Genomic DNA, 18,778 nt, shown 5'->3' on the forward strand with positions numbered 1-18,778 from the left:
GGATTACTTCATTTTACAAGTTAGCAAGTAGGTGAAACATGATGACAAAGCGGAAGAGTTGCACGCTTTCACGGTATGTTCTGTGCTAATTTATCTTGCTGGTAACAGTTTAGTTGTAAGTATATTCACAATATACAAGCTAATGGATAGTGATATCAATAAAAGCAAAGGGATGTCATGAAATGCAGATTGTTTTTAAATATCTTCAACAAAACAAGAAGTCTTCTAGTTATGAGTATGTGAGACCAGTGAATTAGTTGTAAAGGCAATAGATACAGGGTTTTAGCATTACTAAAAACGTTCTCTTTACATATGTGACATACCAAAGAATAAGTCAAGCTAAAAGTACTTGAGGAAAAGAGAAAACAGAAGTAGTATGCAGGTGCATGAGGTAAAAAGCGTGTGAAGTTTAATCTTCTGGTTGAATTACTTATACGGAGCTAAACTGCCAATTTATGCTCAATCTTAAAATAGTATTCCCAAGCTACTGGCTTATTTAAACACCCTCTCATGCCTTGCAGTATGCAGTATGTTTCTTAGCCTTCCAAAGAGTGGAATAGTAAAATAAGTATCTTGGGATTAGGACAGAGTGAATATCTCCATTAATAAAGTGTCTGCATTTTTTTATGATCAGGTTTTCAGATTTTTCTGAGTTGTGTTCTCACATTAAGTACTATTGAAAATATAGTTGTACTACAGATAGCATGTTCTTAAATGACCAGATAAAACCTTTCCATAACACCTTAGGATATGGCACTGAGCAATATAATATTTGTTATGATCTTAGTGAAAGGAGGAGCTGAAGCCTCTCTGGACTGGAAAGATCATGCACACTTGCTACAGCACATTGGTGTGTCAGCAAAGAAGTCTGACTAAATAAGGCAGCGCATGAGTGGAGCTTATCAGTGTTTGACAGGAATATAGTCCTCTAACAGCTGATACAGTAGCCCATCTTTTCTGTGCTATCATTGGCTCTCTACACTGTACACGGATGTATGTCTATCGTCTACTCTGCTGCTGATTGTGCTCAAAACTTAGCTGTCTACCTTTTCTTTTTGGTCTTATTTTATGTGAGAACTCTTGCTAGTGAGTTGAAACCCTTATAAACCCAAATTTATTTACATTTGTATTTGTATTTCTATGCATACATGTATTTGTATGTGGAGTACTCAGCTTTCAGTGTGTAAAGAAGCAATATATCGTCCCTACTGTTTTTTCTCCTATCAAATACAGTGGAGTGGGTCAATGTTCTTTGATAAAATACATGAAAAATATGAAACTTATATGGGAGTGCCTTTATAATACTACTGTGCACTAAGAACAGTTCTAAAAAATAATTTAAAAATCCATAACATTACAGAAGCAAGTCCTGACTGATTTTGCCTTCATTGCTGTGAGGGACTGACAGAACTCAAATGAGTGACCAAGTTCCTAGTGACCTTTCTGAGAATGCTGTTGCACTTTGTGTATTTGCTGAGGACTTTTATCCTTCAGTAGTAAAATGCCAGCATCAGTATTGTTTCAGTATCAGTTTTGCTATTAAATGTAGTGTGGTTGTCAGATTATTATTTTTCACCTGTATTGTGCAAGGGCTTGGGGATTTGAAGATTTTTAGAAATAAAGGCATTAGGACAATAAATCATCTTTAAGATCTGATGATACTTGATATAGCTGGTCAGCTACCAAGGCAGGCAAACTTGAGACCTGCAGACAAATTTAATAGAAGAAATGAATTTATGCACCTGTGTGTGGACATGCGCAGCCTTTCAGTTTTGGGGATATCAAATGCTAAATTCTTATCATTCCTTGTTCAAACAAATTATTGACAGAAGTTTCTGTTACCCAGAGTAATAAATGCATTCTACACTGAGTGGGTGTTTCAAAAAATAGCACAAAAGTGCCTTTCTGTTCTCCACAGACTGCTGTTGATTTCTTGTAGCTCCTGACCATCTTTTGCTTTTCAAGTCAAGAAAGGAAGAAGGGACAGATGGGTGAAATGATGATGTACTTCTAAAATTATTATTATTAATTACACTGAATTTATCTTTTAATATTAAATCTCCTTCATCCTTTTTTCACCTCAGGTGTGTTACCCACAGCATTTTTTATACTGAAAAAAATAGTCATGATTATGAATTATTGTGATATTACTGTCAAGACATAAGAAGAAGACATAAATTTCTCAGAATAAAATCAGATCCAGTGCACTTATGGCTTTTTGCTGTACACTGTGCATGTTTTCTGCTGTCCGATACTGTATTTTGTCAAGGCAGTATCTTGCTTATTTACTCTTCTATATGCCATCATTAGCATCTTCCTATTCTCCCAACAGGGTTGTTCACCCCCTCCTTGTTAACCATTCATACTGGAAGCCACATAAGGAATGGTGAATGCTCAGCATCCTTCTGAGAACATTCAGAATGTTCAAAGACTACCTGTATTACATTCCAGCTGGGTGTTTGCTAAAGGTGGTAATTTCTTATGTGCAACTCCATAGGGAGTTGCAAAAGAATAAAATAGACCAATGCCTGATTATATAATCCTATTTGCCCAGCATGTGTTATTTGCCTTTTCCAAAGTTGATTGTTCTCAGAATACTTTGTGTTTGTTTGTTTGTTTTTTCACTCAGATGTAGTGCTTAAATATAAAAAAAATCAACAGCAACACCAACAAAAAACTGCAGTTTTAGTTGAAATCCATCTTCAGCAATGCAATCAAGCCTGGCTTGATTGTCCTGATGTGAAGTCGTAATTCAGTAGCACTGTTGTAGGCAATATACTTGAGATGTCTTTCTGTCCTCTGGAGATATCTGTGGTAATGGTACTAGAAGAATAAGCAGCTGATTGAGGTGCTTGCCAACAGAGCACTCATGAAAGGTTGACAGCAGACATGCAGTGCAATGAACTGTTTGCCATGTGTTTGAAGGCTCCTGTACATGTTTTCTATGTGAAGCTCTCCTCCAAAATAAGAGCTCCTCCACACAGCAAATAACATCACTTTCAGGCTGCCATTTCTCTACTGTACTCAAGATATTTTCTCTCTTTGTTAGAAGAGAGCAAGTTGCTTTGTCAGCAACCCCCAAATACTGAGCTGGATGCAGTATCATACACCTGTGTGTCCTGCATTCAGAGATGTATGATGTGTGCATGGAGATACAGAACCTGGATGGCCTTGGTGACTACTTAGGAAAGCATAGTAAAGCCCTTAAAATTCTTTAATAATTTAGATGCTTTTATCTCCAGGAATATAATTAACAAATTGTATCTGGTTTAATTTCTAAAAATATATTTTGCAAATATTTTAGTTACTTCAACCATATTAATTATACAAGTTTGTATTTTTGTGTTATTTCAGATCTGTTTTTACTGTAGCCTTTATCAATATTTTATTATGTTGTTTTTACACTGTGTGAAATATCTGGCTTTCTAATGAAGGTAGTTAATGCAGCTCAGCATTCTGCAAAACATGCCTTGTAGCACCTAAATATCTTCTCATTTGTAGGGGAAGTAATTTGCAAAGCTTTATGATATCATGGAAATTAAACCTTCCTCGATTGTCCTTGAACTTAAAAGCAGAATCTGTTCAGTAACAGTCTTCTTAATTGCTGAATTAGGCATGATACAATTTTGTATACAGTTACTTGGTAGCATTACGCTGAACTTTAAAAGAAGCAGAATCAAGTTTGGGGGCTGTGCTTAGAAACTTGTTTCCTGTGTTGGCTTCCAGTGCGTTTTGTGGCAGGTGTGTTAGGCACACATGGAGGTAGACAAAGAGCTTAACATCACACACTAGTGTGTTACAGACATGCAGTCACTACAGTTTTGTACAAACATGAACTAAAAAATAAATACTTAGCCAATAAAAACATGAAGAAAAAAATGACAGTCATTAATCGTGGGAAGACATTTTCATGCTGAAATGAAGCACCTAGCTTTGCTATGATTAGGCTGTACTTTCAGCAGCTTATTGTTCTTAGGCTGTACTTTCAGCATCTCATTGTTCTTCTGTACCTTTGTGCAGCCAATGCTCCTAATTACTCAGAATACAAAACTTTTTGAGATGATTTTTATGTGATTATCCACTGAGTGTGAGCTATCATTTGTATTCAATGCTGATGAAGTCCCACGTGGCTGATAGTTCATCTCTTCAAAATTTTCTTTATCTGTATCCATTGGTAATGGACTGTACTGTTCATCCTGCAAATCCAGACGCAGAGTTTCTGTAATGTGCAAATAGGATTTAATTTTCTTTAAGTAAGACAATTTGAAAGCTTTCATACTGAAATCTATTCTATATAGATTATATATATTATGTCCAAAGCTGTAATTCACATTCTTCAGCTTCTTGCAAAGAACAGATAAAATAAATGATAAAATGACAGGAAAAAAAGATCTCCTTCAGTTCTACCTGTTCGAATACTTTATTGTCTTTTATGGGACAGGAGCTTTTGGCAAATACCTTTCTTACAATGTAAATATAAATTCTGCCTTAGAACACCAAAATGCTACTTCACATACCTGAAACCTCTAAGTGGGATATCTCATAGCAAATATTGCAAACCTCGTCCTATGGTGTAAATGAGGACAGGTCCTGAGATTTTACACTGAGGATTAAAAAGCATATTACATAGACTGTGTGATAAAGAGGCAAAGGTCTGTTTTCTCTGTAAATATCTACAGGTTTGAAATTATTCCAGATCTTTTGTGACCTGTCCTTGTATAAACTGCTGCACTTTAAAATATTTCCTTGTTTTAGTAACTCTGAATGTACCAGAAAAAATTCAGTTGCTTTTGTGATCAAAAACCAAAAAGCTGTCAAATAGTTAGCCTCCTTGCAGTAGTTTCTGTTGGGGTGATCATCTTGGTGTTTTCTGTGTGGGCTGTGAGGGAGGATTGGTCAGAAACTCAAGTTGCCCTTTTAAATGGATCTGGAAGCAGTACGAGGAACCTGTTCCTCCTGAGAGGGGGAGCAGTAGTCTTCTCTGCTTTGCTAGGGAAAGTATGTGAGGTTTGTGGAGGTCATCTATAGTGCACTAATATGAGGGATACATTTTCTTTCCTATACTCAAGTTACGATATACTAAGCAAATATTTATTAACAGACCTTTCAGATGCAGTGTAGTGCCAGCAGCCGCACTCTGAACAGACTGGGTATGAGGGTTCTTCTGTCTACTTGCAGACAGCACCTTGTCTCACAGTATACAGACACAATTTCCTCCTTAGCTCTGCCCTAAGCAAATAAGACAGATTAAAGACAGGGATGTTTCTGCTGAATTGGAGTGTTAGAATCACAGTATATTCCTCTGCTCTGATTCTCCCTATGTCTTTGGGCAATTTTTCTTTCAGCAGTTAAACAAACAGCTTCAGCACTGTCTAGTAATTATGCTTATGGCTGCTAGGCTTTTCTAAGTGTTCAACAAATTGCTGTAAGTTTTTTTCTTGCTCTGTTCTGGCACTTTACCTACGTCCAACCATTTCTGATCTTTTCTTCTCTATACATCAAACAGCACTTTAAAGTAGTGTTTCTGAGGTGCATGTTTCCTTTATGAAGTTGGATTTCCCCACTTGTCATAGTTCATCCCAGCCTTGCTGGATGCTGGTTGGATCTTTTGCACATTCTTCCAGCCATAGAAATTTGGAACAATCAATGGAACTGGGGAGATGCTTGCTTATACTGTCCTAAATTTGCTCAGGTTGAAAGATTAGCTGCATTGTCATTCTACATTTCTACCACTATTTCCTTTAGCTTATTTGTAGACCGTGGTAAGGTTTGTACTGTTCTGTGCACCTGTTCCTCTAAATCTTTCTCCTCTTTTCCATCTTGTCCTGTCATGAAAATGCAGGGTGAGAAGGGGTGAGGGAAAGAAGATCTCTTGCAGGAATTTCTCTTTCAGGGTTGTATTTCACTTTCAAGTTTTACCTTTGTCACTGTAAGATCATGTGCCGAAGTCTTGGCGATGCAAAAGCTAGAAGATGTTAAGAATACACTCCAGAGTGGGGGTGACAATTCGGCCTGTCTGCAGCTGGCTCCCAAGTGTCCTTGAACGAGAGATTGGGAACAGGCTGGATGAATTGTCTTGGTGACTGCAGCCCACTCCTGACTCCCAAGGGTTCTCAAACACAGCTGAGAGTGGGTAGGGATTTACTGGATGGAAATAATACAGAAGGGGAATATCAGACTGGCTGGGCATTGGCATTACTCGCAGTCCATGCTGTGTATCTAGTGAAGTGGGGGAGTCAGGAGCCACCACTCATGCTCTCTGTAGTCAGTTCCCTGCATTACCACAACAGTTTGCTTAGATGCTGCCCACACTGTAGGGGAGAGAGTTAGCAATGGGAGAGCAGGACTCCTTCCTTTCCATCTTCCTGAGCATTGAGCATCAGCAGCATCTTGTTGCCATACGGGAAAGAGCCGTGTCTGTGTATTTAGATGAGGCCCAGCAGTGTTTCTTCAGTCAGGTGCAGCGCCTCTTGTGTGGCTGATTGCACTGAAAAGAAAAAAACAGGCTTCAAGCAAAACAGATGTGGCTGTGTTTATTCTGTCTCAACTGTTGTACTGCAGCCATATCTACATCTATAATGTTCTGGATATCTAAGCCCTGTGTCAGGGAATTACTTATTTGCATGCAGTTTTCATGTGACAGCAGGAGCAGGGTTGATCTCTTTATCCCTGGGGTGCTTTCATGCAGCCACACTACTGACACCTCTAAGTGCTTTATCTTGTCTCTCTTTTGTAGTGTATTATTTTATTTGTTTCTTTTGCAAGGTTTTTTGGTATTTTGCTTAACATTGAAGGTGATTATGCAGTTTGTGTGTGAAAATTCTCTTTATGTTTCTGTCATAATACTGCTAGCTATCTTTTTTTTTTCCTCTTCCTTAAGATGTTTTGATCAGAGGGAATAGTCTGACACCTCCATCTTTCAGGGAGATCTCACCAACAACCCTTTTTGCAATAAATTCTTGAGTACATCATTCTTGACTTTTCTGAGTTGTTTCCAAAATAATTATTCAGCTCTGCACAGAAATGCATTCTCTTGTCACTGGATTTGAGCTGTACTACTTGCACATCATAGATAATGTTAAGAGATTTTTGTTTGTTTTGATACCTAAAAGTGACCATTTGGGGGTATAATTTACTCCAGTCAAGGTCTAATGTTCTACACTCTTCCTCTGAAATCTCTCTTATGCTGGGCAGTTTATTTAAAGACATTCATTCTGTTACATCGCCATTTTTAAGCACTGTGTTCTTTCACTTTTAGTTTAGCCACATGTCTTCATTGAAGTATGCAATGCAGCAAATGTTTGCTGACTAAAGGTCAAGCAATCCATATAGTTAGTGATGCCCCTGCAGCGCTGAATATTTCTTTAGCAGGGTTGGGCACTTTTTTTGTTGATTTTCTTTTGTTTGTTTTTAAGTCGCATTCCTCTTTCTTCCTGTATTTTTGGACTCACTATTTGGACTCGCTAGCTTTGTATTACTGGCAGCAGGGTGTCTAGGATTCAACCAGATAGGTGGGAACTGTTTGCCACAAAAGACCTCTTCAGCTTGGTCTGTGTCATGCTCCTGGTATGCATGTAGCGCAGGTTCAGTATAAGAGCAGGCACCCACACCTCAGGTTTCACACTTCAGTGTCCTAATCATCAACAGAATCACAAAAGATGCACATCATTGCAGATTTTGCCTTTGGCAACGTTTGCTGAATGCTGACCCATATTAAAATACATATGCAGTAGATGCAGAGCTTAAATTCAGAAGAAAAAAAATAATGTGGGTCCTGAAAATCATTATTACAGATTCATGTAAGTCCAGACAACAGAAGGCAAGCTGAATATGTGTCCTAGCATTTCCTGCAGGTAGGTTTAAGATTCCTCATGTCCTAATGTGCTGTTTAGCACCTAATCTATGCATCAGGTATGCTCCCATTCACTGTGAGAGGTTCTAAGCAATAGGAATTCTTTACTTCCTGTCTAAACGCGGCACTGCTGGGCTTCATAATGCCTTCCCCTCAATCCCTGTTCTGTATAAAATGGTATCAGTTTTAACCTCCCTATTTTACCAAGGTGCTTTGAGGACAAACAGTGCATGCTGCAGGAATGCAATAGAAGTACCCAGTAAAATAATGAGTGGATGAGCTTAGTGCCTGCCTCAAAGGCCTAACACAGCTATGAAGGCTCCTGTGTCATTCTCTTTGCTCCAGTGGCAGCTAAACAGTTCGTCTTTGTTGTTGTTTTTTAATTAGAGTGTATCTAAACAGCATGGACAATATTGAAGATGATTAAGCAAATTTCAGGGTGATGCAAGTTAAAGATGTTGAAGTGTTTTTGTGGGTGAGGGTACGAGCAGACTCAGGAAAAAAACAGTAAAAATGTATTTTTATGCACCCCTTCATTGACAGGAGACAGATAACTCCCAAAAATATATACATTTTTAAATTAGCCAAAACATATTATTGTTTTGATGATATGTATGCAATATTATGTATTTTAACAAAAAGATTTATTTTAAAATAAGTTGATAATATATCAGTTTTCTATAATACGTTATTTAGGTTGCTGAAACTAAGGAATTTATGCTTTTGACATATCAGCAGTTCACTGGGACATTTTGTTCCTCAGCAAGACATACTTTTCATTGACAGCTCCAAAGGAGGATTTTTAATTAAAGTCATCATCATATTCTTTTTCTGTTACCAAATTTCTTGTCATTCCTAATAGGAGTAACAAGTGATTTCATATGTAATGCTGTAGCACTAATTAGAGCAGTTTTTTACTGCATGTCTTACTTGAAAGAACAGAAAATGTAGCTGAACTTGAGAATTTTGAACTAATGCTGTTTACATGTACAAGTAGCAAAAGAGGATGCACCCTTCCCCCTTCATTGTTAAGTGGTAAATTGTTGCTATGGTGATCGCTCTTTCCATCTCATCAGCTATAACCTGGTTTTCCACATCAACTGAATAGCTGCAAGCAAAGCATGATCTTTATTATTTTTTTTTATTATATCACTTAAGATTGTTTTGCAACATAGCTATTGTCTTGGGACATACTGTAAACACTGTGATGCAGTGAATGTAAAGCAAGCGATATCTAATTTTTTAGTATATAAATCCATGCACTTTAAAATAATATAACTGCCAAGAACTTTAAATGTGTTGTTTTGTTTGTTTTGTTTTGTTTTGTTTTTTTAAAGCCAGCTTATTTTTGGTGTGTAAGATTCATCTTTTTTTTTCTTATTATTTGAAAGACTAAGGTCAGAGTAAAGATGTGGAAAACTTGGTGAGCCTCTGCTCACCTCCGTTAAGTGATTTGTTGTTTGTTAGCTAAGGTGATGAAAACAGGATAGCTGTAGTAAAAATTCATGGAACAGCTTATTTTCTTGTAGTGTCAGTATGTGTGCATATTGAGAATGCAGAGAGATGCCTGAGCTGTGGTGAGCATAAGCCAGGTGAGCTGTCGTGGCATCACCAAAGGGCAAAACATACGAATACGTGATCCTATACATATACACAAGAGATTTGTGTCAGGAAATTCAAAGGCAGAATGAGCATGTGGGCCATCAAAATAATTTCAGAGACCCCCCTCTCAGCCCCATCACAAGGATTTTCAGGAAATGGGCCAGATGTTGTGGCATGCCTTAGAGCTTTTTTCTTTCTGATCTTTTTATGATTTTGTAAATAATTTATTTGAACATAAATTGATGGTTTTGTAAGACAGTATTTGTCTGTAGTCATTTCTGGTAGTGTTCATTGCAATCAGTCTGTTTTCTTTTCACATAAGATTCGAAATATTTCCAAGTGCAACATTACTGTATTTCTGGGTAGCATATGTGCAACTCTTTTCTTCTGATTTTATTCATGTTCCAATGGTTTCTTTTCTTTTTTTTTTTAAAGGATTTTTTTTCCCCTAAATTTCATCTGCTTTACATGTGCCTGTTTTAAATTGTGTGTCATGATCAATAAAGGAGCAAGAGAATATCTGCCTCAAATTAACTATTTTCAATTTATTGTCTGTTTTATGATCCAGAAAAAGAGAGGAGATGTTCTCAATGGTTGTAATCCTGTATATCATTTTCATAGAATCATAGAATCACAAGATTGGAAAGGGCCTACAAGATCATGTAGTCCAACCGTCCTCCCATCACTGTAGTTACAACAAGCCACTAAACCATATCTTGTAGCTCCTCATCCAGACGCCTCTTGAACACTGCCAGAGACGGTGACTCCACCGCCTTCCTGGGCAGCCATTCCAGTGCCTGACCATTCCCTGAGAGAAAAAGTTTTTCCTTATGTCTAATCTAAGCTTCCTCTGGTACAACTTGTGGCCATTTCCTCGGGTCCTGTTTGTTGCCTGGGAGAAGAGACCAATCCCCTTCTCATCACAACCTCCTTTCAGGAAGTTGTAGAGTGCAGTGAGGTCTCCCCTGAGCCTCCTCTTCTCCAGGCTAAACAATTCCAGCTCCTTGTGCTGCTCCTCATAAGATTTGTGCTCCAGACCCCTCACCAGTTTCCCTCTGAAGGGCCTCCCTACCCTCAGGCAGATCAACACCACCTCCCAACTTAGAGTCATCTGCAAACTTACTGAGGGTACACTCAATCCCCTCATCTAGGTCATCAATGAAGATATTAAACAAGGTGGGCCTTAGTAGTCCTCTGAGGGACACCTCTTGTGACTGGTTGCCAGCTGGACTTAACTCCATTTTGTGTGAAAACATCCTAGTTAGCATGTATGGAAATTTAAATAAGAATCTTATTTTCTCTGTTAGCAGTCTTTTGGGTTCTGTATACAGAATGGTATTCTCTTGTCTCAAAATACTGTGCTGCCAAAAGCTTACTTCTCATTAGATGTTCCTGACCTTCATTTGCAAGGATGGATGTTTTTCTGAGTAGTGTCAATGACCATCTCTCTGTAGAGCAGTCTTTCTCTACTGAGAGAGTTCTGCAAACATAAGCATGTTAGCAAGCTAGACTGATATTTCAAGAAGCTCAATTTAAGTCTAGAGTAAGATGTCTTGAATTAATAAATTGCTTATGTTTTCTGGAACTACTTGCACAACTACTAAAGGATTAATCCTTTTGTCCAATAAAAAGCTCATTAAATAGCCTGACAGAATAATCCATGAAAATGAAGGATGCCGTATTTCCATCCAGCTGTAGAGGATGAGCAGTGATTACAAAAGCACACTATAAAGTTGCCCAAGCCAAAACAGCCCTTACAGTGTTCTTGTAGTATCTTGCTTACTTGGCCTAGCTCTGTCAGGTGTAGTATTTAAGTTTCTGAATCTGAGCTAATTCTTAATTTCATATCATGAAATCTGCATGGCAGTGCAAGCTGAGCCCTAGTGAAGGAATATCTCAAGCTCTCTAAGGTATGAAATCCTTGCCTGTATTTTGCTATCATGTGAATAGGTCATAGAAAGACTTTGTTAGTTTGTAGACTGGTCATTTTTTGTTGTGGGAAGTATACAGACAATTACAGCATTGATAGCAAAACTGTTTACGAAAAAGAAGCAGCTGTTGTGTATTTTGTTGTCACATTTTCCAGATTCCAACATTTCCTACAAAACCAGAAACAATTCCTCACAGAACTGAGCAGGGGGTGACCCAAGGCTCTGTAGCCCTCAGCTGTAAGAAGATGGTTGAGTAGTCTTCTAACAACCTCTTTAGACTCCTGCTCATCCTTGTCAATGCCTTATGTTTTTCAAGGAGGTACATATTGGGCAACGTAACAGAGTTTCAAGCGTGTTTTAAGCCTGAGTACCAGGGATCAGCTGGAAGCATGAAACAAGGACTGATCTGAGTGGAAAAGCGAGTGGCTGAGAGTGAAAGAAGATGGTTCTTTCTGCTGTGCTAGGAAGGGACAGCCCAGAGAGACTGTGGCTTCTTGGCAATGTTCTAAAGCCGTCTCTGTGGTACTGGGCAGCTGACTGAGGAATCTATGGGAGGCCTTGAGAAGGACACTCACCGTTGCCACTTCTTCAAGCAAACTATTTATTGCATTTTTTGTGGAGGCCAAAGCTCCTGGATCAAATGGGCCATGTCAGAGAGGCCAAGTGGTCACTGCCCAGCTTATCACAGGAGTGTCTGTTTCAAGCATTCATGCTGCAGCCTTTTCATTTGCATGAGGCGCAGCTCCCCCTGGTATGATTCTCCTGTGGAGAAACCATGCAGGAGCAATTCCAGCTGCCTACTGAACAGTGCCTTCTCCATGTCCAGAGTAATCAGCTCTGAAAGAAGAGCGTTAGCTATTTTGTAGCCACCACAGTCTGTATCACTATCTGCAAGCCTGGAAATATGTCCTGTTCCAGCTTGCCCAGGAGCTGGTGGTCAGGAGGTACATGGCTGGTCTTCAAGCAAGGGTGGCAAAGAGGGTGCTGACCAGGGTAGAGACATTGTGCTCCTGACATTTGAGGTAGAAGCTGTTGTGCCAGATATGCCTGACCATGTTCTGAAGAGCTGTGACTCTGCTGCAGCACATCTGTGTGGCCAGCTTGTGCTGCTGATATCAACAGCCTCTGCCTACTTGAAGCTCAGGATGATGTCTGTGTCACCTTGCAGTACCCCAAGCATTAGCTCAATGTAGAGGGCCCAGGAGGAGGTGGTGGTAACCCCTATCTTGCAGAAGTGAGTTGAGGGCAGCATCTCTAGCTGGATTGTGAACAATAAAGGCATAGCCACTCAGGCTTCTGTCACAAGTTCCCAGAGCCAGGTTGTGGTTTTTGGTACTTCCAGGCACATTTATATGGTGGAAAAATGTTTCAGTGAAAACCAAACAAAATCAGAACAAAACCACATTTGCCATATAAAAATACATAGGGTAACTTCCTCTTTTCACTTGAATGTCCAAAAGCAGGCACACTTATGTCTGTTTAATATTACCAAACTTGTTTCCTGTAGCCAATTTATTTTGTCATTCATCAATTCCAGTAGCTGTTTCCAAGCTCTCCTGCTTGTCAAAGTAAATAGACTTGGTGGCTGGAGTATAAACTTATAATAAATCTAATTTCTTACTGATATTGAAACAGATTAGCAAACACAGCTACAACAATAAACAAGTTCCAAATTTGAGGTTATTTGGGAAAAACATTCAAATTTTAAAGATTTAGCTTTGAACATTTTGAGTATGAATGTACTGGCTGGGAGACTTGGTGTTCTCTCACTGCCTCTTAGATAGGAAAAGAAAGACACAGAAAGCTGTGCCTGCCAGAGAATAGCAGTTGTTATAGATTGAAACATAGAGAATACAAGAGAAACAAGAATAGTTTAAGCTAGAAATAATGCTTTAAAAAACAAAATCCTCTTTTCTCAGGATTCCTCTGTAAATGGTTAAAAACTGTGGTTCTGGCTTCTACCCTAAGTGTCAACTATGCAGTATTTTGCCTGAATATAGTTCCATCCCTGACTTCAGGGACCATCTTCACTGATTTTGTTTGTTTGTTTTGGTCTTTGTAATTCACAAAGAGAAAGACAAAAATGGTCCAGGTCAAAGATCCTGTGGGCTGTAGTGAATTTTCTAAGCTCTATTATTTACATTGAGATTTATGGGTAAATTTCATTTGACCATGAATTCATCTGAAGATTCAATTTCACTAAGAATACTGTCAAATACTTTCAGTTCTCTCTTTCCACTGTGTAGCTAGACCCTTTCAAAGCTTAATTGCTTCTGAGCATATTTTATTACCTTACTAACATGCTTGGCTTCTTGCCTTCTAACATTTCTGTTTTCTGACATAAGCCTGCCACTGTTAAGAGGCAATACCACTGCTCAGGGAACTTGCTTAAACAACACATGCTTTGTTCTTCTTAAGCACTCTAAAGAAATGTCATCTGAAGGATAATCGAGAGAAAGACTGTCAGACCTTATGTAAGTATTGTCATCTGAGATCAGTGAGGCTTCTTGCTATCCTACAGCCCTTAAGCCCAGAAAATACAGAAACCAGTTGATGAGACAAAAATTGTTGTAAAAATGGAGAGAAAAATAAGGATTTTTAAGTTTAAAAATGTCTGGTTTGTAGTAAGTAAATGAACTGACAACAGTGATGTAGAGATTGTTTTTCTTAGGTAAATCACATTTTTTGCTGGGATTTTCTATACGTACAGTATTTTGGATTAACTATTCTAAATTCTCTTTTGTAGTTTTAGGATTATGGTGCCTTTTCCTAACGTGATTTGAAAGTGGATTGGATTTTGTTAAGTTGGAAAAGGTACTCAGTGCAGAAGGAAGTAGGATTCACTGATTTATTCAGGGACATATTTTACATGTAAAACAAATTAATTCTGCGATCATTTCCATTCATAGAGAAAATAAAAATACAGCTGAAGAGATAGTGTTACCACAAAGAACTGTAGAAAAGTTTAGAGATAATGTGTAGACTTACTCAAAAGAACATTAGCAAGCAGGCATAACCTGCCAACAATCCATTAATTTTACTTGTGATATTGCCAGTACTAACTAACTAAGAAAAGAAGTTCTGAAGTTTTGTTTGATTCTTTGACATTATGCCCTATTAGTTAACCCAAATAATAGATTTTTTTTCTCTTTAGTTTACTTCAAGGACGGATACTAAATATCTCTTAAAAATTAAAGAAAAAGAAAAGATAAAGCTTCTGAATTCCGTATTTCACATTCTTCAAGTTTCTAAAGCTTGCATTAGATGAAATTCATAGGCTTTAATGCAGAGCTACTGCAGGAATAAGAGTAATTAGCTGGGGGTGGTCTCTTCTTTGCTTAATTATCTCATCTCCAACAGAGCTAAATTCAGTTCTTGACATCTGCTGGCAAAAATCTCATTCACACACAAGCAGCGTTCAGCTGAAGCTCTGCAGTAGACCATGCTCCAATCTCACCAGATGCCATTTCTTCTTCAGGTGTATATCACTCTGGGTATAGTGTATGCTTCTCACAAGTTATACTGCCACATGGTTGCTTTGTTTGATTTTAATAACAGCAGCCTTCGTGGATCTACATCTACTTTAGCCTTATCACACTTGCACGTAGTGTCATAAAGATAGCACAGGTAGTTCTTTATTATCCTCTTATGGTAAGAGGGAATGTGGTAGGTATTAAAAATACTCTTGGTTTGAACATTTAAAGAATCTTCCAGCATATCCAAAAATATGTGTCTATCATGATCTTGTGTTCTCCAGTTCAGATGCCCTTGCACTGAGATTTTTAAACTACAGTTAAAATCTGAATACTTCAGATTTAATCTATCTTGCAACCAACATAATCTTTCCTGCACAGGAACAACAAGAAAGACAAATATTCTTTTTCTGGAAAAAAGAGTGTTCAGCTATTCATATACCTTCTCTTATCTATAGGAATGCACAAGTTGGGAGTTCATGACCAAAACTCTAATCTTCTGAAGCAGCTTGACTGCCATGGCAAGCTGTCACAAGAACTACCAATGTACTGATAGTCTTGCAGCCTACTGAGATCTAAATTCAAGAGGTGATAGCACCATTTATGCTCCCAACATAGACACCAGTAGCCATAGTCACTCCAGTACTGATCTCGATACAGATCTTGTTTATAAGTGAAGAGCTCCAGCCCTCCAATCATCATTGTGACCCTTCCCAAAAGCTCCACATCTTTCTTGTACTGGGGGTCCTAAACCTGAATGCAAGTGGGTCCTTATAAGGGCAAAGCACAAAACAATCACCTCTGTCTCCCTGCTGGCCACCCCTCTATTGATGCAGTTAGCCTACTGAACTGCAAGCACATACTGCTGACTAACATCAATCTTTTAATCCATTGCCACCCCCAAGTCCTCCAGCTCTCAGTTCTTTTCCCAGTGTATATGCATATCAGACACTGCTGTGGCCCAAATGCAACACCTTCACTTGGACTTGTTGAATCTAATCAGTTTCATGTGGACCCACTTTTCAAGCCTGTCCAGGTCCCTTCCTTCTGTTGTGTCAGCTGCACTGCTCAACTTAGTGTCGTGCACAAACTTCCTGAAGATGCTTTGATCACCCTCTCTGGACTACAGATTTTAAAGAGCAGTGGTCCCATGGGAGACCCCTTGGGGACACAGATGCCATTTGAGACCAGCCTCCACCTGAATGTAGAGCTATTGATCAGAACTTTCTGACAGTGACAGAACAGGGGGACCATTCCTTGTATGTTTGGTGGTCTGCCCAGCACCAGCCCAATTGGCGTCTAAAGGGCATATCTTGCGGCTGGTACTTTGAACTGAGTCACACCTGGCAGGTCACTTGCCTTCATATGAATTACTATCCCATTTTTCAGTCACTTTTTTAAACTGTGATCTGCACCAATGAGAGATGAGAATCTTCTTGTTGATTTGCCTGTGAGGCGTGAGTATGTGGAAGATTTGGGGTCTATGGCACATCATTAATGTGTCTGAAAACTCAAAAGACAGGCACACGGGAATGAATCACATCTGTGAGGTCATGTTATTTCAGTTTCTGATTCAGGCGAGATTATCCACATTGATGAAGTGATTGCTAAATTCAGTAAAAAAAAAAAAAAAAAAAAAAAAACTGGTGGGCACCATCTAAAGTAAGACATGACTAATTTAGAAATAGGCAAGAAAAAAAAAGCTTGAATATTTTTACAAGAATACCAATCTGGCCACCTAAGTTGTATTAATTATACAGAGCAATCCTGTTAAGCTAAAGCACACCTAGGGTCAAAGGCCACACATGACTTGACCTTTGTGGAAGGAAACTGTACACCTCAGCTTTGTGGCAGTTGTTTGGCTAACTGGTTTTGACAGCCAAGAAAAATCTTTTCATTTAGGGCAGAGTGATACTTCACTCTTAGGATAACACAGAAGAGCTCAATTTTAATGAAACAAAAAGGGACCACTGTTAGGCAAGTAGCTTCACAAGAAGTAATGGACACACTAGGTAACCTGACCGGCAATTGCCTGGAGTATGTAGCTGTAGGCATCAGGGCTTCTGAAGAAAGTGGAACCATTTTAGAGCTTGTGGTTCTTCAACATGTAGATAACAGCACTGTATTCACATCAAAAGAGCTGGGACCCTGAGCAATGGGAGATGGGCACATGAGCTCCTAAACACAGACTGTACAACTGCCAAAAGAGCATAATGTCCCAATATCTCAGTCTTCTCTTAGAAGCCAGCTGCTTCTAAGTACTGCTACTGGAGTCACTTTTTTTTTTCTTGGTCAGTATTCTTGTTTTTGAGACAATCTAATAGATTTAACAAGAATGCAGAGATCTTTGTTAAGCTTGCTCTAGAAAATACAACCTTTCAGACTCTCATCTTTTCCTTTTCCCTTAAGTTTAATTGTTTAGGAGTTAAGGCTTCTGTCTTGAAAAATCATTTGTCTTGTCTCATCCATGCAGTTTCAATCTTCTGTGTTAGAGACAGCTCTTATTTCCATTACTTTTGCAGTGATTACTCTGTAGATCTTTTGCTTGACCTTACTTCTTTACAAGAGCTATAGATGCAGTTTCTGCTTTCTTGGCACTGTAAATGCCAGGCATTTTCTCAAGGTAGATAAGAAAGACCATTTATTTCCTGTCCTAAAGCAATTCACAATTGTCTGTAAATTTTCTCACCTGCAGGTTTGTAATACTTTATTATTTCGTGTTTGAATTATAAGACTGATGCAAAGTCTGCAGGTTTAGGGAGGTAACGCATGATATACCTGGAATTACCAATAAAGGTTTCTGTATCTCAAAATTCTCCATGGTGTTTATGAAATATATGGTATGTTTAAGTTAGAAACTACACCTAGATAGCTTGGTGACGAGAAAGAATGTTTTGAGCTGTATGATTTGTGTCCAAATCACAGAATCACAGAATCACAGAATCACAGAATTATAGGGGTTGGAAGGGACCTCTAGAGATCATCGAGTCCAACCCCCCTGCCAAAGCAGGCTCCCTACACCACGTCGCACAGGTAGGCGTCCAGGCGGGTCTTGAATATCTCCAGAGAAGGAGACTCCACCACCTCCCTGGGCAGCCTGTTCCAGTGCTCCGTCACCCTCACTGTAAAGAAGTTCTTGCGCACATTCGTGCGGAACTTCCTATGCTGGAGTTTCAGCCCGTTGCCCCTAGTCCTGTCCCCACGCACTACTGAAAAGAGACCAGCCTCGCCACTATAGCTCCCACACCTCAGGTATTTATAAACCTGGATCAAGTCCCCTCTCAGCCTTCTTTTCTCAAGGCTAAACAGACCCAGTTCCCTAAGTCTCTCCTCGTAGGGGAGATGGTCCAGGCCCTTCACCATCTTTGTGGCCCTCCGCTGGACTCTTTCCAAGAGATCCCTGTCTTTTTTGTACTGGGGAGCCCAGAACTGGACACAGTATTCCAGATGAGGCCTCACCAGGGCAGAGAAGAGGGGGAGGATCACCTCCCTCGACCTGCTGGCCATGCTCTTTTTAATGCACCCCAGTATGCCATTGGCCTTTTTGGCTACAAGGGCACAAATCACATGGAACTGAACAGCCTTGCAGTTTCAGTTCTTGTTCAGAACCCGAAAACAGGAGAAAAAGTATATCACTCTTTTAACAAATTACCTGAGAGGTTGCATTTCTACATATATGACTTGCAGTGAACATGCAGTACATGAAAATGCTAGACTGAAGAACTTCAAGCTTTTATATATCCATGTATGTATGTATATATTATATATATTTCTACCTCTTCTGTGGAATTCCAGATTGACTGCCTTATAGAAATACAGTTTTCCTGATGCCCCTTCAATAGAGGTTATTTTGTATCTTGTATTTTCAGCAACAATTTGACTATTTGAAATAGTACTTCACTACCAAACTTGCTGGCCTT

The 18,778-nt window shown here is 39.1% G+C and overlaps 1 protein-coding gene across 6 annotated transcripts in view; it reads left to right on the forward strand.

The window, feature by feature from the left end:
* JPH1 (junctophilin 1) overlaps positions 1-18,778 on the forward strand; it is an 84,178-nt gene that overhangs the window by 22,819 nt on the left and 42,581 nt on the right. The window contains exon 3 of one of the 6 annotated variants that reach the window (XM_072330634.1): positions 2,333-2,459. The exons of 4 other annotated variants lie outside the window; for them this stretch is intronic. In XM_072330634.1, the coding sequence (XP_072186735.1) occupies positions 2,333-2,390 (58 nt within the window). In that variant the 3' untranslated portion in view covers positions 2,391-2,459. Of the gene's footprint in view, positions 1-1,918; positions 1,983-2,332; positions 2,460-18,778 lie in introns of those variants that run through there. One more of the 6 variants, XM_072330635.1, reaches the window with a different exon arrangement.

Source organism: Excalfactoria chinensis, chromosome 2, assembly GCF_039878825.1.
Source record: "Excalfactoria chinensis isolate bCotChi1 chromosome 2, bCotChi1.hap2, whole genome shotgun sequence".
Classification (NCBI taxonomy): domain Eukaryota; kingdom Metazoa; phylum Chordata; class Aves; order Galliformes; family Phasianidae; genus Excalfactoria; species Excalfactoria chinensis.